This window comes from Xenopus tropicalis, chromosome 2 (assembly GCF_000004195.4).
Source record: "Xenopus tropicalis strain Nigerian chromosome 2, UCB_Xtro_10.0, whole genome shotgun sequence".
In the NCBI taxonomy this organism is placed as follows: domain Eukaryota; kingdom Metazoa; phylum Chordata; class Amphibia; order Anura; family Pipidae; genus Xenopus; species Xenopus tropicalis.
In genome coordinates, this window is record NC_030678.2 from 45,319,027 (window position 1) to 45,341,751 (window position 22,725).

Sequence of the window (22,725 nt, forward strand, 5' to 3'; positions counted from 1 at the left end):
GCAGGTACAGTTACACTACTGCCAGTTATTGCTTAGACACAGGACAGTCTGCCTGATGGGCTACTACATGGCACTACATGTACACAAATATCCAGCACTTCATTGCAAGAGAATGGCATGTAGGATATCATATATCATGGTTTTGTGAAGTTTACTTGAAATAAATGGCAAGTGTCCTCTTTAACAGGTTACGGGGAAGGTTACACATCAATTGAACTGAAAGGAAATCTAGAGGAATTGAAGTTCCTGGCCTTTTATATCAAGTAAGTAAATAGACACATGGCCCAAACCTAATAAGTGTTCTGATTTATAAACACTAACAAAGTTACTATACCTCCCCCCCATATAGGGATGATTATGTTGTTGCAGTGTCCAGCATGAACTATGACCCTGTTGTGGCACAAGTAGCAGAAGTCATGAGCTCTGGTCGGAGAATTACCAAAAATGAAGTGCTGTAAGTACCTATAAAAGTGATGACCATAACTAATTTCCCTTTTTAACAATGCTGAATGTTTAGATGAGCTGGACTCTCAGTGCCAGGTCTGGGCTGGGACATAAAATAGGTCCTGGCATTTCCAGTACACAGAGGCCCAATAAATAGTGAGTGGCATCTTACAGTAGCCCCTTTGATATTTGCCAGAGCCCACAGATTGACAGTCCGGGCCTGCTCATTGCCATCTTTAAACCTTACTTTAAAACTATATACCGTTACTTAGGTATAAAGTTTTGTCTTCTGTGCCTCCCCATGTTTCCTCTTGCTGTTTGATGTTGAAGGCACTAGTCTAAAGGTCAGTTAAATTATATTTGAAAGCAGGACTGCTATTATGTATTTGCAAAATGGGCATTTGCCAAATGCTCACCACTAGACATTTGATTGCTATAACTGAAGCAATTCCCTCGAAATGGGATAAAAATAGGACTGGAGGGAGGAGCTCTGTGACAACCATTTTCATTTCTTTTCACTTTACTTTTGTTTGGAACAAACACCCTTAAAAGATTTTTCAAATAAAGGACTGGTGCATTTTTTTCTTGTGGTGTTATGGTGTATTCACTTTCATGGCTGAAGGGCAGCACCCCAGGACCTCACATGTGCCTGGGCAAGACAGCCTGGAAAATGTAGCTGTTAAAATTTCTGGTTAAAGCTAGTACTCCAAAGCAAAGCAACATGTCCATATTATAGAATATAAAGGGGATGATTGTGGAAACACTGGGTTTGGTGGTGGGTAAAGGTATTACTTAATTAAAAAAATCCACAATCTATTGACTAATTGCCAATTTTTCTAATATTAATTATCACTTTAATATAATTAAGAAGGACAAATTACAATTAATATAATGCATATTGAGGTCAGCGGAGGAAACAATGAGGGTGAGGGTGAAACATATTTGACATTTTTGTGCATTCCAGCAAAGCAAACATGTGACTGAAGTATTATCTTGGCGTGTGCCAAAATGTATTTGCCGTCTCATTTGTGAGAACAGGGTGTGGTTAGAAGAACACTGCCTCCTTTACACACCAGGTTGGTGGCACGCAGGGTGTTTTGACTGCCATTGACTTTTTCTGAGAACAATGCCTGTCTCCACTTCTAATGCTCTGTAAAGTCAAGTGCCCTGGCTGATGTACACGGAGTGGTGACAGGCGGGCCTCTGAGACAAGAACACTCAAGTTAGCAACAGAGAGGATAGCGGCAACATAAATGTGACAATAGAAGTTGCTTCCAACACTTGCAACCGAATTGTGGGGATCCATGGCTGTGGGCTAAATAAAAAGTTGTGTTGGAGGCCTTAAGTACTGACACCTTTTAACTGAATGTTTGCAATCAGTTGCAAAGGTGTGTCTGACCAATGCACAGACATCACCAGCCTGGAAGCCTAGGCTTCATCCACAAACTCTGATCCACTATCTGGCAGTGTGACCGGTCTGGGATTGGCAGATATTACCTACCTGAATTAATATTACCAACAGTAAAGTTTGGTGCAGGAAGGACCCCTGAGCTTCACCATGCAGTGATGTTCCTGAAAAGTCTGTGCTAGTAACTTTGCAGCAGTAGTTTGAGTGAGTGATGGGGAGGTGATCAAGAGAAAGCCTAGAGACAACAGTGGGTAATAGGAGCAGGCAGGGGCTAGAGAGGTGGGGCACCTTTAACTGCAATACTAGTACCCAGCCTTGCTAATGCTCTTGTGGCTTTTGTAGTTTATAAATCCCATATAATAATTTCAAGTCTCACCAGATGTGCTGGTAATAACAAGTGGCTTAAGGAGGTAGGTGCTGGGAAGCAGGTATCTGGCCCCATATGGTATGATACAGGCTGGTGAATGGAAAGTGAAATAATTTGCCCGCCCCACCTCTATGGCACAGAGGCAGAGCAGGCAATATATGACTGACAACTAAGATTTTTAAATACCTTTATAACAGGTATGGATTTTTCAATAAAAAAAAGAATTTTGGCTTCATTTGGAAATAAATTTTATTATAAAGCTTTCAATGCCTGGGTGACAGGTCCCCCTTAAAGGTAAACTATAACCCCAAACAATGAAGGTCTCTATAAAAATATATATAAAAGTATATTGCATAAGCAAACTCATATGTAAAACCCTGCTTCATCTAAATAAACCATTTTCATAAAAATATACTTTTTTAGTAGTATGTGCTTTTGGGTACTCCTAAGTAGAAAACGGCTATGTTAGGTACTAAGGGCCGCCTCCTGGGATCATAGGATTCACAGTGCACACAAACAAGCCAAGGCACATATACAGCTAGGCCACATCAACCAATGAATGGACAGAATTCTGTGTTTTGCTTCCACACTACTTCCTGGTACAGTTAGAGCTGCATTATTTCTGGTCATGTGATCTCTGAAGGAGCACACAGCCTGTCACTAAATGGAAAATCAAGAGAACGGATGTAAAAGGGCAATATTTACTGAAAAATATATTTGGTTGAGGTTGCACACTAATAGGTTATATTTTAAAAACTATAAGAAAAATTCAACATTTCAAAAAAAGAAAAAAAATGAAGTAATTTAGCATCTACTACAGCAGATTTTTTCATAATAGCCACTGTTCCCCATGAACACAGCTAATAAGATGCAGTATTTTTAAAGAGAGCCATAAGACATTAAAAAGGTTGCATGCTTAAGGAAGAATATGAAGTGTCACCCTAGTACTTTTTTCTCCAGGGAATATTACAATAGTGCAGTGTGTGGTGCCTGAAAAAATGTATCTTGTACAAGGCCATTTAGAGCTCATATCATTTGGGAGCAATATAACCAGTGTATAAGCTCATCTCAGGCTCCATTTCCTCAGTTCCCTTGGAATCACGCAGCCTTTCAGCTCCTGTAACAGTATGCCTGGCTGAGCACATTGCTGGATACAGTTGGGAACAGAGAAAGAAATGCTGCGCTTTCTGTTTATCTGGGTGCTTTGTGTCCTCGCAAGGATGGGTTGTACTCTAGCTCTTCCATCACACAGGCAACATCATTGTTCAAGCCCCTTTTTCCTGCCTCAATCACCTCCCACCCCTCACCCCAAACCAATCAACCCAGACCTGTCAACCCCTAGAGATGGTCTCCCAGGGAATTATTATGGTGCATGCAGCTGAAATCCTATGGGTATGTCATTGCGCACGTGCAGACATCATGGAATGACCACTGCGCATGAGCATGAGAATTTAAAAGCCATCGGGAGAGGTTGGGTGGGATTTTTGGCAGACTTCTGGGACACTTGACAGCTATGACAACCCATTAACTTAAGTAGAAGTAAAGGTAAACACTAAGTAAGCTTTATCAGAAAGTTATATGTAAATACAGCCATAAACACTCACAGTAATGCTGCTTTGAAACAAAACATTTATTTTTTTCTATTCTGTATACGTGATCTTCTGTGTCAGACTTCCTGCTCTCAGAAAAATCCTTCAGGGCACATCACAAGCCAGTTTGCTCCTCTCTCCCCCTCCCTTCTCTGCTGTAATCTGAGCACAGAGCTGCAGCACTGAAGTGAAGTCAGACCAAACTAAAATGGCAGCTGCTAACAGAAAGAGCATCTAGGGGGCGGTTTACTCTGGTATGGTAAAGCATTCTGCAGAATATAGCATTCTATCTTGCACTATTGTGACTAATCTATTGGCAATAAACTGCCTCAGTAGCGCATTTTTCTTCTTTAAAACATTTAAACTCACATTACGTTGGGTTGAAAAGGCCGTAGCAAATTTATTAACAGCCTGTTTATTTTACATAATAAATAATATATTATAAATAGAATGCTTAACAGTAAGTTGTGGGAATAACTTTAACCCTGTCAAAGCCTGAGGCTAGTAGTCTTACACACTGGCTTATAGCCGCAACCACTTGCCTTAGCCTAACCTCCTCCCCTCTGCCCATCCATGCAAGTAATCTTAACCCTGTTGCGACAAACACCAAGATTTCAGTGACCCCCATGCTAAGGGAGGGCAAGGGCTGTTAAGGTAAAAGCCTTCCCATGCTACAGCATTGCACATGTATTTCATGTATTTATATTATATTACATTTACTTTTCTGTGGCTGCAGCTATTTTCCTTCCTGTAATAAGAAGCAGTTGCACAGGATCTTAAGGGATACTGTCACCCCATACTCAACACACCAGATTTCCAGGAACAGAGCAGAGTTGGGCTACATTGTGATCACCTCTATGGTAGCCTTGAAAGCACAATAAGCACAATAGGGTTAGTGTCCTCCTGGTTGGGTTTAAGCCATTTAGGCACTGCCAAACCCACAACTTTGAAAAGCCAGTGGTCTCAGCCTATAAACCAGTATGGAAGAATAGTTACTGAAGTTAGAAGATCATTTTACTTCCTTTAGTCTATTCAGGGCATGTTTATATTGCAGAGTTCACTCTACAATGGGTACTGGAAATCTGCATTCTTATTTGATTTGTTAATGTTTAAGGGCAAAGCTTCCATTCCTTAAGGTGGCAGTTGGGCCTCACTACTGTATTATAAGGTGTTAAAGTTTATTTCTATAATGCCGAATGAACTGCTAACTAGTCCCATTCTTTTCTACAGGGAAGAAGATTTTTTGAGTCTGATAGCCAAATAAAACCTTCCAGGAGGACCCACATGTATATCTGAAGAGTTAACAAACAAAGAGGAGATCCTATATTGGCACCTGGAGTTCCTATGCCTAATATAGTCAATTTACATAAAGGGGAAGCAATGGTAAAATGACTGGGGGTGTGCCAAGCTGTTAGATCTTCTTTAAAGAGTACCTCAGCCTGGTGTAGTGTTTGGAAGAGTAGAAAAGAGGCAGCGCATCGCTTAGTAGCTGACCCCCCATCTGGCTTGGGTGGGCACATGCATAGTAGAGTTTTCTGCACTGCTCATGTGCTTTACTAGAACTGGTGCAGGGGACACGTGGGAGGACAAAAGACCCCAGACCACCCCAAGCTGGTGCATAACAACTTGGTACTACTCCAGTCATTTTATCTTTCCATCTCTATTAACAAGTTTGGCTGAGTTATGTTTTACTATGTTTTGTAGATACATTGAGATGATTAAAAGAAACAGCAAAATGGTGCACAAAGTTTTATATAAAGTTTTAATTATACAAATGAGCAGAACACATTTTAAACACAATTTGTATACCACCATTCTGATGTGTTATATTTTATTGTGCTCCTATAAACTAGCTGGCTGTAGCAAACTGTTGAACAGTATCACAGTCCCGCAATATGACTACAGTAGTCAAATGAAAAATGCTGGGAAAAACAGATTGTATTACATAAAATCTCCTACACAAAGATTATTTTCATCTTTACCATATATTTTAGGTGCCATGCAAATGTCACCTAAAAAATGTCCTGACTAGCAATATTTACAATCATGTTCCTGCTCAAACCTGCTTGTCTTGCACTACAAGGAAGAGCTGATTCCAGTAGGAGCAACATTCTTAATCATTTTGTTGCTGCCGGGAATTCACCTACACAGCAAAATGGGGGATTATATATATATATATATATATATATATATATATATATATATATATATATATATATATATATATATATATAAGCCTTGCTTCATCTAAATAAACCAATCTTAAAATGATGAAAATATTTAGTTAGAGCTGCATTATTTCCTGTCAGGTGGTATCAAAGGGAGCACATACAGACCATCACAAAAATGGTGGCTGAAGGGAAAAGCTGTAATAGGGCAATATTTACTCATATACCAGTTTGGTAAAATTCTTTATTAGGCCATTTACTGATATAAAACTATCAACTGGTATTCATCCTGGGCATATAGTTTCCCTTTAAAGGGAAGGCTGTTGATAGGTTGGGGAATTTTTAAACATGAACCATTCTGAGAACTCTTGCCCTTTTGTGACTCATGGCACATGGCCTGAAAGTAGTGGATTGGCTACATGCACCAGCACTTAAAGGAAAACTATACCCCGAACAATGTAGGTCTCTATAAAATATATTGCATAAACAAGCTCATATGTAAAACCCTGCTTCATTTAAATAAACCATTTTCATAAAAATATACTTTTTCAGTAGTATGTGCTATTGGGTAATGCTACATAGAGAATTGCCATTTTAAGAATTAAGGGCCGCCCCCTGTGATCATAGGATTTGCAGTGCACACAAACAAGCCAAGGCACACATACATGCTAGGCCACATCAGCCAATGAATGGACCGAATTCTGCCTTTTGCTCCTGCACTACTTCCTGTTACAGTTAGAGCTGCATTATTTCCTGTCAGCTGATCGCTGAGGGAGCACACAGCCCATCATTAAATGGTGGATCAAGGGAAAGGATGTAAAAGGGCAATATTTACAGATATATATATATATATATAGTTTGGGGAGATTCTTCAATGGGTCACTTGACATAAAATAAACTATCTATTGGTTAAGTATTCATTCTGGGGGTATAGTTTTCCTTTAATAAGGACCACAAAAGAGCAATTGTGTTTGTCCTCTAATATCGTATACACAAGTGACACCAAGCCCCATGGGCACCCAATTATCCACACACAAAATGTGCAAGAGGCCTACAGAAAGTGATAATAACCTGCTAGGAGAGGAACTCTGTGCAGGCCACACCTGGGCAAAGAAAATGTACCCCTTCATATATTCAATTGCACTCATTTCATTCACAAGACAGACAAGCTTTTATATTTTATCCTTAAAAATTTATAACTCAATTTATAACTTTTAAAACATGGAGATTTCCAGTGTTCTACCTTAGCTATGACTTGCATTTCAATATTGCCCTTTTGAATTTACCCTTGAGCAATGCAAACCATTGTCACACTGCACACAATGGCATTTCAGTTTACAGGGTGTGGATTTTAAATCCAATCTCTGCAGAGCTGCAGCATTCTTTTTCAGAAGAGTTCACAACCTGTAGTAAATACACCCAGCGGGCTTATTTAAACCAAAGCAGGGGAAAGGCTTAATGTATGTATAACCTAGACGTCAATGTTTGCCGTCAGATAGGAACTGGAAAGGGGACGTGGCACTATTTATGAAGGTTATGTATAGTTTCTTAGTGTAGACTGGAAGAAAATTCAATGGTAGATACAATGGCTTCCTTGATTCAGCAAAAAAAAAAAATCATAAATCTTTAAATCAGTTTTAGGTTTTTATTGTGTTTCAAAGTTTATAAAATGACAGATACATTCATTTGCTTGAATTGTAGGCAAAAACTACAGTAATATAAAGTATTTTCTTATATCACTTGCTTGATGTGTTGCTTCTCTCCCAAAGCTTCCATCTTGTTACGTTTCCTACAACACACAGAAAGCCAGCACAAAGTCCCATGGAAACGCATCAGCTAAGATAATCTATTAGATGGCACGGCATATATATGCATTTGGTTTATACGGAGCAACTACTTTAATAGAGTGTTACTTTGTCAGTTTGGCACCCTTTATCCAAAAAGCTATCTTATTTTTCATTGTGGCAGAAGTTGTTAAATAAAAATCACTGTTTTCAGCAGTGGGCCAGCACTTTAGTGACTTTAGAATTCCTAAAAAATTATATTCCTGCAGTGAGGGGCCATAGGACACCGAACATTTACTTTTACCAGTGCCCTGATAGCGACAAGTAGGCATACCTACTAACTGATCTAATCTACTTACCAAGTCGTACAGGGTATAGCAGCAGGATTACAGGGATTTACCTGCAGCCTCTCTGTATCCATTTGTTTTCCTCCAAAACACCAATAATCCCAGTCGAACAGTAGCCACTTTCAACAGTTCTTCAACTGGCAGCTTTAGCACAGAGGAACAACATAAAGCTTGCCACTGAAGAACTGCTTCTAGCGGGCCAGAAAAACATGGGCTAGAAAGAGTGGGTTTCTATTCTGCAATGAGAAGAACAGGTTCATGATTAGTATGTGTCGGATGGTAATAGATCCCATAGATTCAATTGCTGCCCCATTACCAGATGACTCTTGTAGTGCAGGAATCCATTATATGGAAACCCATTATCCAAAAAGCTTCAAATCACATGTAGGCCATCTCCCATAGACTCCATTTTAATCAAATAGTTCCTTTTTCTTTGTAATAATAAAACAGTACAGGCATGGGACCTATTATCCAGAATGTTCAGGACCTGGGGATTTCCAGATAAGATGTCTTTACATAATTTAGACCACCAGTTAAGATCAAGTGCAAATTTGAATCATTCGATTTTAATGGAGTTGGCATTCCTGTAATTTGGAGCTTTCTTGATAACAGATACCTGTACCTTGTACTTGATGCCAAGTAAGATATAATTAATCCTTATTGGAGGCAAAACAATCCCTTTTGAGATTAATTCAGGTTTAAAATATTTATTAGTAGACTTAAGGTATGGAGATCCAAATTACAGAAAGGTCCCTTATCCAGAAAACCCCAGGCCCCAAGCATTCTGAATAACAGGTCCCATACCTGTATTGTCACAAAAAAGCCCTTGGAACAGTGGTCTAGGTCAGTGCTTATTGAATTTCAAGTCCAGTCTTCTCTGCAGCCATTGTGTCGGACTACCATATTGTCCCAGGGTGGCCTGCTGCCTCTAACAGCTTCCCTCCCAATGCCTTTACACAATTCTGGCCTGGTCGCTGGCTGCTTTCCAAGCAAGTAATCCCTTCATATGACACTTTGGCCTGAGAGCCCAGGGGCCTTCCTGTTTTGTTAGGTGCATTGCTCTACCTTATGTCTGGCAAACTCTTATGGCAGTGGGTATATTAACATACACATAGGAGCCAGACAGGCTATTGCAGTAAAATTTCTATTACATTTATAAACATGAAGAAAATCCAAAGCGTTTAGGAGGCGAAGGGGATTTTATAAAACTTTTATTGTTAAATTTAGGGCCAAGGAGCATATTTTGCCCTGTATTTTAAACCATATCAAAGATAAATGACTGATGACTTATATATCATTAAATAAGTATACTGACAAATACAGTTACATTCCAGTATTAAAAGCTTATGGTTAGGCTGATCTCACAGTAATCTGGACTTTAGCTATCTTAATAATTCTCCTTTTGAGCAGCCAGGACACTTTCTGCACTCGGCATAGGTTTTTGTTGCCACCTCTTACCTTGCTAACACACACATCTGCTAAAGTGCTCATTAGACACCCAGACCAAATTTCCTTTTCCGTGCATTGCTGGGACAGGGGCTGGGATGCCGAGCATTCCTCACATGCCTAGCACATATGATATGAATGCTAACCCAGCTGACGGCCCCTTGGTGTCATATACACCATGTTAAAATCCAGGGGCTCCACCTCCCTGTAATCTTTTCCAGAGCTGCTATCCCTTCTCATAGGCTCAGCTCCTCCTCACAAGCTGGAATACAGCACACTGGCCTTCTCTACAGGGAACAGCCATGGTCAGGGAATGAACCTAGAATATTTCTAGACCTTGAGTAATTGCTGGGTCTCTGGCAGCTAGGCAGTAATATTTTGATTTTTCTAGTCTAAAGAAGTGAAACTATTCCTTTGATTAAAAAAGGGAGGCTACTGTGTCCCTTGCACTGGCCAGAAAATGAACACCCATATTTCTGACCTGCTTCTGAAAAGTGACAAGTTCCAATTGTAACAGGAACATGTCACGATGCCTATATAAACCCTATGCCTATATAAATCTTTTTTGGGTGTCAATTTCATCAATAGCCAATTAAAACAGTCTGTATATTTCTGCAGTGTGGGGGAAGCCCGTGGTTCCTAGATGAAATCTGCAGATATGGGCAGAACATACAAACTCCCGTTGCGGTGAGACAGCAGTGCGAACCACTGGGCCACTGTGATGCCATTACCTGATTATCCATTCAGTTAGGTACGTCCTGCCCGGACCACAGTACAGCCATTTAGTACTATGCCTGAACCACCAAGGGAGGGCCATATGCAGGACATACCTCCATTACATTATTTGTGGTTGGGGTCTCAGCCTTCCTGCATTACCCACCCTGGCTCCACCTTTAGTAAGTCCATATAAATTAATGAATATGAAAAGTGTGAATGCTGCCATTGTATGGCTGATCAGATTATTGGAATCAGATTCCAGATTAGCTAAATGCCTGTAAGAATGGCATCTCCTGGACAACTGTAACAGGACACGTTTCTACAGAACACAGCCATCTCAACTGGTGGTTTCACTCCTGACCCAATTAGCAAGTGTGCCTGCGTCATGCCGTGAGTCAGAGTCACAGGATAAGATGGACAGATCAGCAGCTATCCCTGTCTGCCTGCATCACAAATGACAACCATGCAACTAATTCCTTACACATCCACCTTGTATTGGAAACCACAGACTGCATTCTAAACTGAGGGGAGGTGGGCAAATCACATGGCTTCGGAAGCCAGGGGAGCCATGGGAAGCTTTCCCCAACACCAGAGGTCTCCAGAAATGGACAGTGATTATTATCTATACTTGTGTTCTAGGACAAGGGACACAGCCCAATCTATTTTGCTCATTGGCTGATAACTCTTGCTGCACAGAGCTGGTGTACGCTTACACTTCGACATGCCTATCCAACCCCCCATCTATAAATTATATAGTGAATAATGTACCCCCTGTTGTAAAGTATGAGGATATTAGAAGTCACCTCAGAGATCCATGACCTGTATAAAACCACTCTGCCTCCGGGCTTGTGCTTTTATATGGTCATGGAACCCCCTCGGTGACTTATAATATCCCTTTATTTTACAACAGGGGGTACATTATTCACTATATAAGTCACTGAGGGGGGTTCCATGACCATAAAAAATCACAAGCACGAAGGCAGAGTGGTTTTATACAGGTCATGGATCTCTGAGGTGACTGCTAATATCCTCATATTTTACAACAGGGGGTACATTATTTATTATAATAGACAAGTTCCAGTGAGTCATATGACAAATGACCACTAAGCAGGTAGTCTGGGATTCCTGTTGCTTCATGCCTAGCAGTGCCTAAGTTGGTGACACAACAGTAGTACAGTGGCCACACCATCTAACAGCATTGTGCTGTAACCATGTGCTTAGGATTCAGCCTCTTTATGTGCTTGGTTTGCCAATATCAACTTTCACTGAATAATATGTGTGGGGTGCCACAGTCTATCTCCATCGTATAATATACTCAGGGTGCCAGTACCCCCTAACTATTATTATATTTAATGTGTTTGGGGCAGTTCCTACTGACACTGTATGAAGTGTGTGGTACCTATTGTCTCCTACTGTGTGTGTTTAGGTTTCCAGTACCAACTTCCTATGCTGTATAATTAGCTGGGGTGCCAGTTCTCATTCTCTTTACAACAAGCTTCTGGTGCCAGTTTCCACTATATAAATAACCAGTACCAAGCCTAAAGCAGCAAACTGGATATTCTGGCAAATGCCTGAAGGGCTGTTGTAAGCCCTGTGCTTTATTTTGTGATTGTTAAGCACTGCCTGGGGCTCAAAGAAATCTCAGTCCACATAATGGCCAGTGCCCACTGCTTCTTTTCACTACAAAATATACTTAAGTTTACAGCCTCCACTTCTTTTGCTATATAAACCAATTAGCACTGATAGGCAGGCAGAGAACTAGTGCATGCTGATAACCTATCATCAGGGGTGGGCAAAGCCAGCCTGGCACCCTAGGCAACTTGGCTGGCCACCTCGCCCCCCTCCCACAGGCGTGCCTAAGCACACGTATGCGCAGTGGTGCCGTGGATGGAGAGGGAAGCGCCCTAGGAATCTGCCAACTCCTAGTTTTGGCCCTGGCTATCAGAAAATTCTACATATTAATAGCAGACTGACAGCCATACATATGTTGTGCCCTTATGTGGCACTTTTTGCTTGCCCTATCAGTGTGCCCATCAGGTACCTATGAAAAGGATTCTAATCCCTTTTAGAAAAAGCCACAAAACTCTAAATCTAAACTACCTCATAAACAAAGTAAAACTAATTTAGGCTAATTTACAGAGGACTCTGTGCTTCAAAGAACAGTTTATTCTTTCCAGCTCTCAGAACTTGAAATTTTCATCGGCCAGTGTGTCGCTACAGTTTTTTTTTTTTACGTTGCTCCGTCGCCTTAAATCACAAAATGGCTTTTGCAACTTGTAATGCTCAATACAAACAAGTGCTGCAGATGGAGCGGTTGTGCCATGTCCTATCTGGGGTAATTTCTTACACTTTGAGCCACTTTGGAAACTGGAAGAAAAGTCCAATGTGTCACAATAGCAGAAATTGTAAGTCATTTACAAATGAAGGTACAATGGTAACCCAACAGACACCTGCTTTCCGACTGACCTATGTTACTGGGTATAAACAGATTCCACAGACCATAACTGCACAGCAAACAGTTTGGAACAAGGACTTTGATACTGATATCCGCTGCACCAAACCAACCTGTAATGGAACATGAGCAAAGACTGAGGCCTGTGGCATTACTGTCTAAATCTAAAGGCACAAAAACAAATCTGTAATTTTCAAATTCAGTCAAATCTTTAGTTTTTTCTATGTTCTGAGGAGGGGGTTGTTTATGAAGAGTTCATTATCTCTTTTTAAACTTACTACAGTATAGGTAGTAAATATAAAAAACTAAACAATGCCCAATTACCCTTTTATACTAATTAAAATCTAAGTGTTTTAGTCGACTTCTTAACTGAACCCTGGATTTGATGCAGCCCTACTATAGATTTACTATACGTGTCCTATCTATATAGGCAGAAATTTAAAATATTAATGTAAAATGTTAGTTATCCATACCAAGTGTCAGAAATGTATTTTATTATACTTACTGTGATTAAATGATCACTGCTAATTTAAGTCTGGCTGTTATGGTAAACAATAAAAATGACACCAATTTTATGAATTTTCATGATTACTATACCATAATTTGCTTACAAATTGCAAAATAAAATTATGGTGAGGAGGGCCCAAACTGCTTGAGTACCAGAGGCAAAAGGGAACCTTGAGGTTATCACCTGCCCAGTATTTTACTGGCCTGGCCAGCAGAAATTACCCTCGATGCCAATGTTATTTAAAGGGAGATACAAATACAGCCAGGCCAGTATTTTTTTTTTAGAGAAAAGGTGGCAAAACTAAATACAGGGAACCTGTAACAGTAATGCAAAAAAAAAATGTATCTACTAAGCCAGACAGCCAACAACCCAGGAGCAGCACAGAACCAACCAAGATCCAACCAGATGCTGCACATCACTAAAATAGAAATACAGGTATGGGATCCGTTATGCAGAATGCTCAGGACCTAGGGTTTTCCGGATAACGGATCCTTCCATAATTTGGATCTCCATAACTTAAGTCTACTAAAAATCATTTAAATACTGACTAAACCCAATAGGATTGTTTTGCCTCCAATAATGATTAATTACCGTATATACTCGAGTATAAGCCGAGGTACCTAATTTTACCTAAGAGAACTGGAAAAACATATTGACTCGAGTATAAGCCTAGGGTGGGAAACATAGCCACTACTGCTAAGTTTCAATAATCAAATAAATAATAAAAGGACACTCAGCATGACCCCCTGTGAACTCTTCATAAATATAACATGTTGGCAGTTGTAGATTAGGGAAAGGTGGATGGCGGACCCTTTCACCCTCCTGCCTTGAAGAGTTACAACACTGCTGATAAAAAAAAAGTAAGAAAAATGCAACAGCAGCAGACTAAAGCAAGTTTGGGAAAGCTAAGGAAGCAGCCATAATAAGTATCAAGAACTTGCCATGCTTTGCATAAAGTGTCCCTATGAAGGTTTTGATTTTAGTCAACTGGATTAGATGAGTACTTTGTAAAGTCAATTACTTACAATGAGAGAAGGTGTCAGTATGTGGCAGAGTCTTGTGAGAGAAGGTGTCAGTATGTGGCAGAGTCCCACCCTGCAAGAATAAAAGTTTGTCTTCCTGGCATTCATAGACAGGGGGGGGCGCGCAACGAATGGATGCATGTCTGAATGCCAATAAGTTAGACCCTGAAATCCATATACTCGAGTATAAGCCGAGGGTTACTTTTTCAGCACATTTTTGGTGCTGAAAAACTCAGCTTATACTCGAGTATATACGGTATATCTTAGTTGGGATCTAGTATAAGGTTCTGTTTTATTAATACAGAGAAAAAGGAAATCATTTTTAAAAACTAGAATTATTTGCTTATAATGGAGTCTACGGGAGATGGCCTTTCTGTAATTCGGAACTTTCTGGATAAGGGGTTTCCAGACAAGGGATCCCATACCTGTAGTAGCATCTGATTCCATAAAACATATTACACAAAAAATTAACATCAGCTACTCTATTCTTTAGCTAGACCGGTACCTTTTGCCATACCATATTCCCAAAATGGGCCAAAAGGTGTATGACCTTTGTGCCAATCCTATCCTTTGGGTAGGTAGTAGCGTTTCTCTGACATAGCCCTAAGATAAACAACCCCTGGAAATAAACTGTGACCAGCTCTGTACACACAACTGCCCACTCCTCTATTATTTATAATATCCAGGAGTAATTTTAGGACAGGTTAGGTTTAAAGATGACATTATTACAATTACTAAAACCAAGTCTAAACTGGGATTCACAATAGGCCCTGTCATTTTATTTACACAGAGGCCCAAACAGTCCACCACAGGCACAGCAGCCCCTCTGGCATTTTCCAGAATCCACAGATTGCCCAGGCCTGACAATCAGATACACTAGCTCTGAACACTAACACTCTGGGTCAGAATATTTTACCCAAGTTTCTAAAAATGTACAGAAACAGGAAACACTTATTTTCTGGTGGCAACAGAAGAGGGTGGGAGAATCCAGCCTTTTGTAAAGTTGCATATGCAAATGGTCTGTGTCCAGTATAGTCTATATCAGCGTTTTTCAACCACTGTTCCACGGCACACTAGTGTGCCGCGAGATGTTGCCTGGTGTGCCGTAGGCAGGGCACCAATGTACTAGGGGGGCACTGCTCTTGGCACCAATGTACTAGGGGGGCACTGCTGCTGGGCACAGAGTTAAATTTTTTAACATTTTCTAATGGTGGTGTGCCTCGTGATTTTTTTCATGAAACAAGTGTGCCTTTGCCCAAAAAAGGTTGAAAAACACTGGTCTATATAGTGTTGGATTATGTAATGCAATATATATATAAAATATAACTCCATGATTAGTAGTTTTTACACCGCAAATATCCTGAAAGTAAAACCTACCATCTAGCCCAGGAAAATGGCAAAAGGCTAACTTACTAAGACAGGAAGCATTTCCTGCCTCTTCCCTGCTCAGTTCTATTGCTCCTGTCAAACTGAGTGGTACAAAAGTGAAGGGTACCATAATGCAATTCATTTAAATTGGCTGATCTGCCAATAAGCACACAGGTTACATATGTAAAAATCTTTCAACAGAAAAAACAGAATAATAATGTCATTTGCAAGTGTTTAGAAATGCAGAGTTGTTTTACATTAAGTCATAAACTAGAGTATATGTCCCCTTTATTGTTGGCTGCACCAACACCAACAGAAAAGACTCCAAGCTGAACCATCTTTTTTTCTGCACCTAGCATTCTTAAAGCCACAAATTTTTAACCACAAACAGTGTATGCCTTCCCTGTTACCCAAACCTTTCAACCCCGGACATGCTGCCTGTACATAAAGCTGACACCGGGCACCGCAAGAGAAGAGCAGAGATAAAAAACTGATCTGTCACTAGCTTACCCTGCATCATACCATAGTACAGTAATGCCTCTCAATAACTCCCCTAGTCTAATATTTCCATCATGCACCACTACTAATACACACGTTTATCAGTACTACCCTATAGTAACCAACTTGTAACCATTTTGCTTACTGTACACCAGTCCTTTGCTTGGCAAAAGACTGTTTAATGGAGCATTTGGCATGGTATTTGTAAGTTAAGAAAGCACTTGCCTGATCATTGGGCTCAGGTAATCCCTCTGGAGAAGGAGCCTTCACTAGGCTGGTGCTAAGCCTTGCAAGTGAGGGAGCAGTTGCTCAAATCCGTGCCACTCTGACTGCCTCTCATCCCAGTAATCAAGTAATTACTTTCTTTCCTCGCCTATATAATGGTAATTACATTGACCAGCATCAATCATTTGGCACTAGCTATAAGCACCCCCCACCCCAGGAGGACAGAAAAGGCTGCCATCTTATAAATGCAGCTGAGAATTGTGCTTTATGTACTCAGACTGCAAACCAAACTAGGGGAGGCATGCTGGTGTGGCTGATGGGGAATGGTCAAAAGGGAGCTAAAAATGCCACTGGGCATTAAACAGCTGATATGCAGCAGCTACTGATGCAGTAAGAAGGTTCATAGTATAGGAAAGCTATACTATACTAAAGCTAAACAATAGATGGTAGGCTGGAAGCAAACAGGCAAAAAGGGCAGAGAGAAAGACTGGAGAACCAGTACCACAAGGCCTCCCTTGAAGAATGTATTATTGTGAAAAATACAAAAGACATTGTATAACAAGTGTTAGATGTTCTTAGTATAATATCCATCATATCACCCTCCAGCTGCTGCAGGCTGAGTACTGTACACCAGTTGCTGGAGGGGCACAAGTTTTTGCATCACAACATGGCCCCAACTCCCTGCATTGCACTGATTTACTCCAGTCCTGATGGTATCTGACCCTGACATATGGCTGCACCAAACCAACTCTAACACAATCACTGCTGTGACTACTGTAACAGTTTGTGAGCCTCTGGTAAGCCAGTAAAACAATCACTACTGTACTAGTTTGTGATCATAATATAATCCACTAACACAATCACGACTGTTTGTGAGTATAGAGTAACCCAGTAACACAATCACTTCTCTACCAGTTTGTGAGCCCACTGTAAGCCAGTAACCCAACCTCTTCAGTACCACTTTGTGTGCATATAAAGATGCAGTAACACCATAGGTTCTTATAGTTGCCATCTGCTAGCGCATTATACATTTAGTTTGGCTGACAAAGAGAATAAATGGAAAATATAGTTTTGTGTAACCGTTCTTCAGCCTTTGATTCTAATGAACTTAAAAAGTAACAAAGCTGAACATCTAGGTTTGGTTTCTAAAAAAAAGTGCAAGGCCAATGGTGACTACTGGGGGGGAAGGAGTCCTGCTGTGGGCAAGAGCCTGGGAAGCCAAACACAAAGCTTCTATGTGCAGCCCAAGGGAGGAGGCAATGCTGCAGTGCAATGTGGAACTGGGTTTCATAATAAGGACTCAATGGCCCCAGCTCTTACGTGTCCCCAGGGCATGACCCAGGCAAGCGGCTCTGTCTCCCCCAGTGTCGGCCTCTGTAACAGCAGGTTGTTGCATAAGAGTGAATCAGAGCTTCTCCCAGCAGCGCAGCAGACAGGACCCAACAGCCGGGGAAGGAGGGCGCTGGGGGGGGGAGGCAGCATATGGAAGACGCAGAAAATGCAGCATGCTTCAACCTGTAACTCCCCGATTCTTCTATAACTACAACTCCCACCATTCCCCGACAATTCTAGTTCCCCTAGTCTCAGAAAGCCACTGGCCCATGATATCCGAATGAAAGTGACAAATGACAAGACAATTACAGTTGTAGGTAGTGAGGCTGCTGTTAATAGGTGCGAATGGGAAAGGTGAGACGAAGACAATATAAAGTGACAGACGCAGAGTGAGGCAGCAAGAACCAGAGCTACAGAGAGACGGGCTGACAGAAGGGGGAGCGAACGGACCGGGCTAGGACGCAGCTCAGACGGGACGTGCCCTGACAAGCCCTTACCGTTACATTCAGGCTCCGGGGCACGTTTGCGCGATGGGTGTGGTCAGTCCTCTATGTCGCTGGGATCCGTAGCTCTGACCGGGGTCGGCAGCCTATAGGTACTAACAGCACAGGTACCAACAATAAGCTTTGTGGCGCCTACCTGGGCAAGCTGCTGCCTAACCTACTTTATTAGTCCCACCCCAGGCAAGTCCTGCACAGATACATGTGTGGCCAATGCCCACTCGCACCAACCAACCCTCCTGTCTGGAAGCCAGAAACTTTGTGTTAATGGTCAACTCGCCTGCCACATGCCCTTTGCCACCCTATCTATCATACCCTTACCACAAAATTCTACTGGCATCTCATGTTACCCCCCCAACCTGCCATGCCACCCTCCTACTAACCTGCCACATCTGCAATAACCAGCCAGGCCTGTCATAGCCACACACATGCATGCCACCTTCTGGCCTGCTATAGCCATAATATCACCTTGCCAGTAGTCTGCCATTTCAACAACCCTTCATTCCAACATAGGGCACATTACTACCTGTCACCCTTTCATACTGCCAAATGTTCACACAATAAATGATGCCATTCTGTCCACCACATTGCACCTTCATACCACCATGTTGTCAGATTCACTACCTGACCTGCCTGCCTTAACTACAATGCCACTTTCCATCCTCCCATCATATCCACCTGCCCACATTAAGTGCTTCCCCTCTACAAACTGCTACAGGACCACTGTCAACCCTCAAACCTTGCCACCAAATTCTCAGTAACATATTGTATCACTGAATGCTTACAATATATATCCATATATTATACATATATATCATATTCGTTATACAGTATTAAAAGTCCTCATACCTGCCTATTCCCAGTACCATGTTGCATCAGTCACCAACCTTACTATCATATACCAAATAAATTGCCATACCAGCAATACCAGATTCAAATTAGAATCTGCCTGCCACACCTATAACAGTTTAGCCCCTATCATGGATGGCTACCTCAACAACACCACATTTCCCAACTCCCCCTCCACCACATACATTCCTACCACACCCATGATACCATCCTGCCTTCCATCCTCCAGGGTACATTCATTGTACTCCTCAAAACCCACCTTCATATACATAAACCCAGTCTACTATATCTACTAACTGCTTTGGTTATATACAATTTCCAGGGCCAGACTTTAGCTTATCAACCTGCCTACCACACCCACTAGCCACCCAGTTGCAAACTGTAGCCTTCGTGTTCATCATTTCTATCCAACTAAATAGCAGGCTAGATAAACCAATTTGCTTCACACAATACTAGTTTAGTTAGTAACTTGGCAAGTGATATTAACCAGTACCAATAGGGACTTCACTAAAGCCAAGGGCCCACTGTCACAGAATTGAATCTGGGGCTGTATATCTTGTATATAACCTACAGAGCATGCCCTGGCACACCCAATCTGCATACCCTCTCCATAAATACCAAGAAACACAACTATAAACTTCTTTCCCTCCTATTGGGCGAACACACTGTAGGGCCCGGCACTGTAGCCCAGCATAAAGCTGCTCCCTGTAACTCTCTATGCGTCACCCACCTTACTCAGCAAGTATCTTGCACTGCCCAGCACCCCACTCACATCGCTCTATAGGGCGTTCTTACGCCTGCGGCCGCCAAACTAGCCCTCCCAGCATTCTCTACCGGCACAAATCTTTGGTGGGAATGCTAGGGACGTAGTTCAGCTACAGATGGAGAGGCGATCAATGTAAAGATCGCACCTACCACACCCAAACAGACCCATTCCAGCCCACTCACCTAATCCAAAAACCCAGTCCTATTGCACAATCCATACCAATCAGCGGGGTAGTCAAACCTAATGCCCTCCAGGGCTTTTTTCCCACTATATCTCCCATTAACCCTTCGCACCCGAAGCTTTTTAGTGCTTCTGGGAGCTGTAGTTCCACAAAGGGTGGGCAGCATTTCAGACACATCCCTAGGACACAATCCCCAATCTACCGCATTCTCCCCACCCAGTCTATGCTTACACCTCACTTGCAGATGCCCCAGACACCCCACCCCGATCATAGAAAGCCCTCTAAAAGAATGAATTCCAATAGGTATCAATTGATATTAGGGCTGCCGAACGCACCGCCGCCGGGATGGCAGAAAACATCGGGCTTCTCTAGTGACCGCTCCCACTCGTTGACCTGTCCTGTCTCCCCGCAACTCCCAGCAAGCCGGCTCCAAACTCCGATCAGCTGGCAAACTGATGACGCAAAGCGACTAAAGCCGGCCGCGCCCAATCAGAACAGGAGCTACCCTCCCTCCTGAATAATTAATACCGAGGGAACGTATCGGCCACGCCCCCCTTCTTATCGACACAGGACACGCCCTCTCGCCACGATTGACGTTGCGTCCTTTGCCGTGACGTGTCAAAGTTCTAGTAAATCCCCGCCTATCGTTTTCCAAACGCGGTGATTGATTTGTTGGAAGTGCCCTGTCGCGAAGGACAGTGGGATATGTAGTCCGGTATTACTTCCTCGTAAACCCTGTGCGCTTATGAGTTGGCATTTTTAAAGCAAGGATTCCATGGGCGAAACTGCGAAAGTATCCATGCGCCCCGCATTCGTCAAAGGGGGAGGGGCTTTATGTTCCACTTTCTCTCAGGCGAATGACGGAGAGTTGCCAGGGCTGCGCAAGCTGGGTTGCGGGGACTGAGCTTTCCAGTAACTGGCTAGTGACGTTCCTAGAAGGCGCATTATGGAAAGCTGCGATTACATTTCGCTACATTCTATGTCATTGTACTTACAGGGAATCCTCATTAGTGACTTGGCTGCGTAATATTCCAAGGGTCAGGCTGGAATGGGGACCGGAGCTAGCCTACACTAGTGTATGAGCAGGAACTGAACAAGTGAGCTCTGCCGAGCAGTCTGGTTCGGTCCCACCGCTGCTGGCTTAGCCATTTAGCTTTACTGCTTGACAGTTGTGCATAGGAAGTAATGGGAGAGCTGGAGGAGGCCCAGTATTGCAGTACTGTAACTAATGGGGAGTGCAGGAATGATGCTGCTAGGGAACGGAGGAAGCCAAAGTTTGATTATAAGGGGGTGTAGGGCTGATATGGTATTAGGGACCACTGGCGGTAGGGTATTGCCATACACAGGCATAATTCGCGGAGTGCAGGAATGATGGTACTGGGCACTGGAGAAGGCTCAATGTTGCATTATAAGGGCATAACTAGTGCAGGTGGAGGGATTTAGATGGTACCAGGAACCTCAGAAGTCTCTGTATGTCCATACAAGCAGTGTATGGCCATACAGACTGGCCCACCAGGATACCAGGAACACTCCCGGTGGGCCCTCCTGCTCCTGGCCATTTGGCCTGTTTCATGGTCGTTCCCCATTTCTGAGTAGGAACAAAGAGGAGAAATGGAAGAATAGATGCTAGCATGTAAATAAAAGAGACTAGTAAAATAAAGAGGTTGGGTGAGGAAAGGAGGAAAAATAGTTTGGAAAGCGGGCCTAGGGTCTCAGGTTTTCTGGTGGGCCTCTGGGTTCCCAGCCCAAAACTGCATACAAGTAGAGGGTGTACAATGGTTATGATACCCAGAGACCCCAAATGGCAATGCTGGGGCAAAACGGGCTGAGATGGCACCAGCGATCTCGAGGCGGCATGGGGCAGAAATACTGTTGCTTTCTGCTGTTTAAATTGTCCAAAGAACAGTCTTACCCCCAGAAGGTGAAGGTTAGGTATGAAGACAGGAGACAGGAAATTAAGAAATGGAATAATTGGTACAGTGGAAACTTCTGTTTCCTGGAGCTCTTGAGCTTCAAGCTACATTTTTAAGTTTGATTGAAAAAAAGGCAACTGTTTCTGAAGTTAATCTCTGTCCTCCAGTATCACAAACCAACTTTAGGGAATAAACTTTTGGTTGTATGGTGGAATGTGTTGGTACTCTATAAATGTGTTAATAAGAACAATAATAAGGCATTTATTGGTTGAAATACATTGGTAGCACACAATTTCACACTTCTGCACACTAATCTCTAGTTGAGCATTAGGCTGATGCCACACGGGGAGGTGAATCTTATGCCAGAGAAGGGGCTGATTCTAGGCCATGTGGCATCAGCCGTAGCCTTATACAGTTAAGAGATAACATGCATTGGAGGAGTTTGGACCGTACATAGGATCTTAAACTAAGTAAATGCACGTCCTAAAGTTTTAGAGCCCCCTAGACTTACTTTGATAGTAGTGTGCAACCTCTGCATATTTTAAATGGTCGTTTTTTGTGAATGGCTTAATTAGTTGCAATTTGTACTTGGGGAAGAGTGCCCCATTATCTAAAAAAAATGATAGAATGGAAGGTTTTCCTCCCTGAGCCAGTACCTCAAATAATTAGATTTCATTCTGGGGGGGGGGAATTATTGATTAATGGTATTAAGGGGGAGAGATATTTTGTAAATGAGTTGAAAATGGCATGGTGTTAACAAGAAGTGGTTAATCTAGATGCCTAATCCTCCTGTAGGTACGGTTTATCCATGGAGGATTTTTGTTCTAGTTCCACCCATTAT

The 22,725-nt window shown here is 42.2% G+C and overlaps 1 protein-coding gene, 1 long non-coding RNA gene and 1 other non-coding gene across 4 annotated transcripts in view; 1 reads left to right on the forward strand and 2 right to left on the reverse strand.

The window, feature by feature from the left end:
• Window positions 1-5,877, forward strand: part of LOC100498581 (apoptosis-inducing factor 3) — a 38,638-nt gene extending 32,761 nt beyond the window's left edge. For both annotated transcript variants that reach the window (XM_002936058.5, XM_031896756.1), the window contains 3 exons: window positions 188-263; window positions 350-454; window positions 5,039-5,877. In XM_002936058.5, coding sequence (XP_002936104.2) covers window positions 188-263; window positions 350-454; window positions 5,039-5,072 — 215 coding nt within the window. In that variant the 3' untranslated portion in view covers window positions 5,073-5,877. The remainder of the gene's footprint in view (window positions 1-187; window positions 264-349; window positions 455-5,038) is intronic.
• A 1,730-nt stretch (window positions 5,878-7,607) lies between these two features.
• Window positions 7,608-20,471, reverse strand: LOC116408803. Its single transcript, XR_004221264.1, has 2 exons — window positions 18,173-20,471; window positions 7,608-8,343 (listed from the first exon to the last, which is right to left on the reverse strand). It is a non-coding gene; the product is annotated as an uncharacterized LOC116408803 (long non-coding RNA).
• On the reverse strand, window positions 8,219-8,310 carry mir22 (microRNA mir-22). Its single transcript, NR_049656.1, has one exon. It is a non-coding gene; the product is annotated as a microRNA mir-22 (primary transcript).
• Window positions 20,472-22,725: the final 2,254 nt, after the last annotated feature.